Genomic DNA, 4,092 nt, shown 5'->3' on the forward strand with positions numbered 1-4,092 from the left:
TCGAACCCACTACCTTGGCGTTACAAGCGCCGTGCTCTACCAGCTGAGCTACAGAGGACCAATGTGAAGGGATACTGGAGTATTTGAGGTAGATGTGTACATGTAGGCAGGGATTAGGAGAAAGTGACTGGTGATAATTATAGCAGCATCATACGTTGTGTGTGTGTATGTGCAAGAGTGTTGGTGTAGGTGTGATAGGTGGATATACACTGAGTGTACAAAACATCACATAGACTGACCAGGTGAATCCAGGTGAAAGCTATGATCCCTTATTGTCTCTTGTTAAATCCACTTCAATCAGTGTAGATGAAGGGGAGGAGACGGGTTAAAGAAGGACTTTTAAGCCTTGAGACAATTGAGACATGGATTGTGTATGTGTGCCATTCAGAGGCTCAATGGGCAAGACAAAATATTGAAGTGCCTTTGAATGGGGTATAGCAGTAGGTGCCAGGCGCACCGGTTTTTCACACTCAACAGTTCCCTGTGTGTATCAAGGATGGTCCACCACCCAATGAACATCCAGCCAACATGACACAACTGTGGGAAGTATTGGAGTCAACATTGGCCAACATCCCTGTGGAACGCTTTCAACACCTCGTAGAGTCCATGCCCCGACGAATTGAGACTGTTCTGAGGGCAAAAGGGGGTGCAACTCAATATCAGGAAGGTGTTCCTAATGTTATGTACACTTTGTGTACATGTAAACAGGGCTGAAAAGTGATTGGTAGCAGGACTATATAAATACTTATGGTAACATACTAATGGTAATACATACATACATACATACATTTAGATAACCCTAAAAAATGTAATTATTAGCAAGGAATCCTTAGGTAATGGTATTAGAGTTGATTCTTATTACACCTCTACATTTTCAATGGATTTGGTCTTGTTTCCTGGAATTACATAGGCTTATAGAACCATTTTAATTGGATTTCTAAATCTATTTTGTTATTTATGATGATTACTCAAAGAAGTACATTTTCATATGTAGACTATGCACTGGTGCTTATACTATATATATTTTTTAATCAGATGTGTTCATTAGTTCTTTTGATATTGCATATAATACATTTCACATTTATATTGAACAGTCAATGTTTTTCATTAAAAAAACGCGTTTCAAGTAGCAGGCGCTTTTTGGATTAGTAGAGTGCCATACAACAACAACAGAAATGGCGTCTTCCCAGGATGTCCACGTTCGAATTTGTGGACAAGAAATAATCAAATATGATCTCGAAATTAAAGCTCTCATTCAGGTAACTACATCTTAACAACTTTTTACATATTTTCTTTATTAATTTTGTGTCATTTCAATTTGCGGTTGTGAGACAAGTCAGTGTACATTTGGCCAGCTAATCTAGCCTAGCAAATGTTGGCTAGCTAGCTACTGTAATTGTAGAGAGCAAGCGATGCAATAAACTGTTAAAAAATTGTGGATTATATTGAATTGTCAGTTAAATTAAATAAAACATACTATGTATCTTATCTTGCTTAGGACATTAGAGAATGTCCGGGGCCACAAAGTGTGCTGATGGATTTCAACTCCATAGTAAAAGAGAGATTCAATCAGCTGCGACTGAGAATCCAGGTATGTAAGTCAATGCATTAGTTTAACTTATTTTAGATCGGATTTATTGTGATCAGCTAGATAGAACTCTTCTGAACTATACATTACATTCACAGAATATGGAACAAATGGCCAAGGAACAAGACAGAGAAACAGACAAACAAGCCATCTTGAGTGAGACAGAGAGTCATCGTAGACAGATGCTGAGGTAAGAGACTGGGATCCAGATTCCAATTTAAAATGTCATTGATCTCACACCTCTTGGAATTCCTTGACTAATATTCCCTCTACAGTAACCAGACAGCTTGGAGGAAGGCAAACCTGGCATGTAAACTGTCCATTGACAACCTTGAGAAAGATGAACTGCTGTATGGTGGCGACTCCACTGTGCGACAACGGTGAGTGGTGCTCATCTCTTCTTCAGGCACAGCTGCTAGCTGTTTTATTAACCCTCTATTTGTATGTTCCAGTTTCCCTACAATCATCATTCTTCACAGCCTTCCTCTGGACCTTTTCAACAAACCTACTAATGTGCATGTGGAAAAATATCCCTTTGACAGGGTGATGGGGACAGAAAGTTGGAATTACATTGAAATGAATTGCAGTTTGTCATCGTGTGTGTGTGTGTGTCCTCTCAGAAAAGCAACTAAGGAGAGTTTGGTCCAGACGTCCAGTGACATCACAGAGAGCCTGATGAGCATCAGTCGTATGATGGCCCAGTCGGTGTCGCAGAGCGAGGAGACCATCGGCACTCTGGGTAAGAGACTGCTCATTCGGGAAGGGAGAACAGTCACAATGGGTGCCAATGGTTAGGGCTTGTAGACCTATAATAATATATGCCATTTAGCAGATGCTTTTATCCAAAGCGACTTAGTCATACTTGCATACATTTTTACGTATGGGTGGTCCCGGGAATCAAACCTAAAACCAAACAAATATAAGATATGATAACTTTATTGTCCATTTACCTGAAAATTCATGTTGTAATGTTAACATACAAAGTACACAAAGTCAATACACTATAATACAAAACAACGCAATACAAAAATGGCTGGAAAGTGAGCACACAAATATTCACATAGCCTAGTCCTTTTGACATACTGCCCCCAGTGTCCCTGTTGGTTCCAGGCTTTGTCCACTAGACTAGAACACATGTTGTAATTCATGCAAGCAACGCTCTTATTAATCTAGGATAAATTAGTCCTTATGTACACATTTACTCACACAATACTTCTCCTCTATGTAGCTACGTCTTCAAGAACAGTCCTGGAAACGGATGAAGAGTTCAAAGCCATGACAGGAACCATACATTTGGGAAGGAAACTGATCTCAAAATACAACAGACGAGAATTGACTGACAAACTACTCATCTTTCTAGCAGTAGCGTTGTTTTTAGCAACTGTCTTGTACATTTTGAAAAAAAGGCTGTTCCCATTCATTTAGAGGAAATTGTGAGCAGTTGCATGTTCTTACTTTTCTTTGTCCCTTGATGTTACTGTCCAAAACTACGTCTGTAATATAACTGCAGTCATGCCTTTCTAACCTTTCCATGGGTCTTTCTTGCCATACAGTCTTGTGCATGCCCATTATTCACCTTCCCCAGACTGTCTACAGAACTGTGTCATACTGACATGCATTATCTACAGTTGAAGTCGGAAGTTTACATACACCTTAACCAAATACATTTAAACTCAGTTTTTCACAATTCCTGACATTTAATCCTAGTACAAATTCCCTGTTTTAGGTCAGTTAGGCTCACCACTTTATTTTAAGAATGTGAAATGTCAGAATAATAGTAGAGAGTGATTTCTTTCAGCTTTTTATTTCTTTCATCACATTCCCAGTGTGTCAGAAGTTTACATACACTCAATTAGTATTTGGGAGCATTGCCATTAAATTGTTTAACTTGGGTCAAACCTTTCGGGTAGCCTTCCACAAGCTTCCCACAATAAGTTGGGTGAATTTTGGCCCATTCCTCCTGACAGAGCTGGTGTAACTGAGTCAGGTTTGTAGGCCTCCTTGCTCGCACACGCTTTTTCAGTTCTGCCCACATATTTTCTATAGTATTGAGGTCAGAGCTTTGTGATGGCCACTCCAATACCTTGACTTTGTTGTCCTTAAGCCGTTTTGCCACAACTTTGGAAGTATGCTTGGGGTCATTGTCCATTTGGAAGACCCATTTGCGACCAAGCTTTAACTTCCTGACTGATGTCTTGAGAGGTTGCTTCAATATATCCACATAATTTTCCTTCCTCATGATGCCATCTATTTTGTGAAGTGCACCAGTCCCTCCTGCAGCAAAGAACCCCCACAGCATGATGCTGCCATCCCCGTGCTTCACGGTTGGGATGGTGTTCTTCGGCTTGCAAGCGGCCCCCCTTTTTCCTCCAAACATCCAGGCTCTGTCGTAGCCGGCCGCGACCGGGAGACCCATGGGGCGGCGCACAATTGGCCCAGCGTTGTCCAGGGTAGGGGAGGGAATGGTCGGCAGGGATGTAGCTCAGTTGGTAGAGCATGGTGTT

General features: G+C 40.9%; 1 protein-coding gene across 1 annotated transcript; it reads left to right on the plus strand.

The window, feature by feature from the left end:
* The first annotated feature begins 1,167 nt into the window (after positions 1-1,167).
* bnip1b (BCL2 interacting protein 1b) lies at positions 1,168-3,109 on the plus strand. Its single transcript, XM_041895214.1, has 6 exons — positions 1,168-1,259; positions 1,499-1,591; positions 1,687-1,778; positions 1,864-1,968; positions 2,209-2,327; positions 2,817-3,109. The coding sequence occupies exons 1-6, from the start codon at positions 1,176-1,178 to the stop codon at positions 3,011-3,013; spliced, it is 690 nt and encodes a 229-aa protein (XP_041751148.1). The 5' UTR covers positions 1,168-1,175; the 3' UTR covers positions 3,014-3,109.
* The last annotated feature ends 983 nt before the right edge of the window (positions 3,110-4,092 follow it).

Source organism: Coregonus clupeaformis, chromosome 13, assembly GCF_020615455.1.
Source record: "Coregonus clupeaformis isolate EN_2021a chromosome 13, ASM2061545v1, whole genome shotgun sequence".
Taxonomy (NCBI): Eukaryota; Metazoa; Chordata; class Actinopteri; order Salmoniformes; family Salmonidae; genus Coregonus; species Coregonus clupeaformis.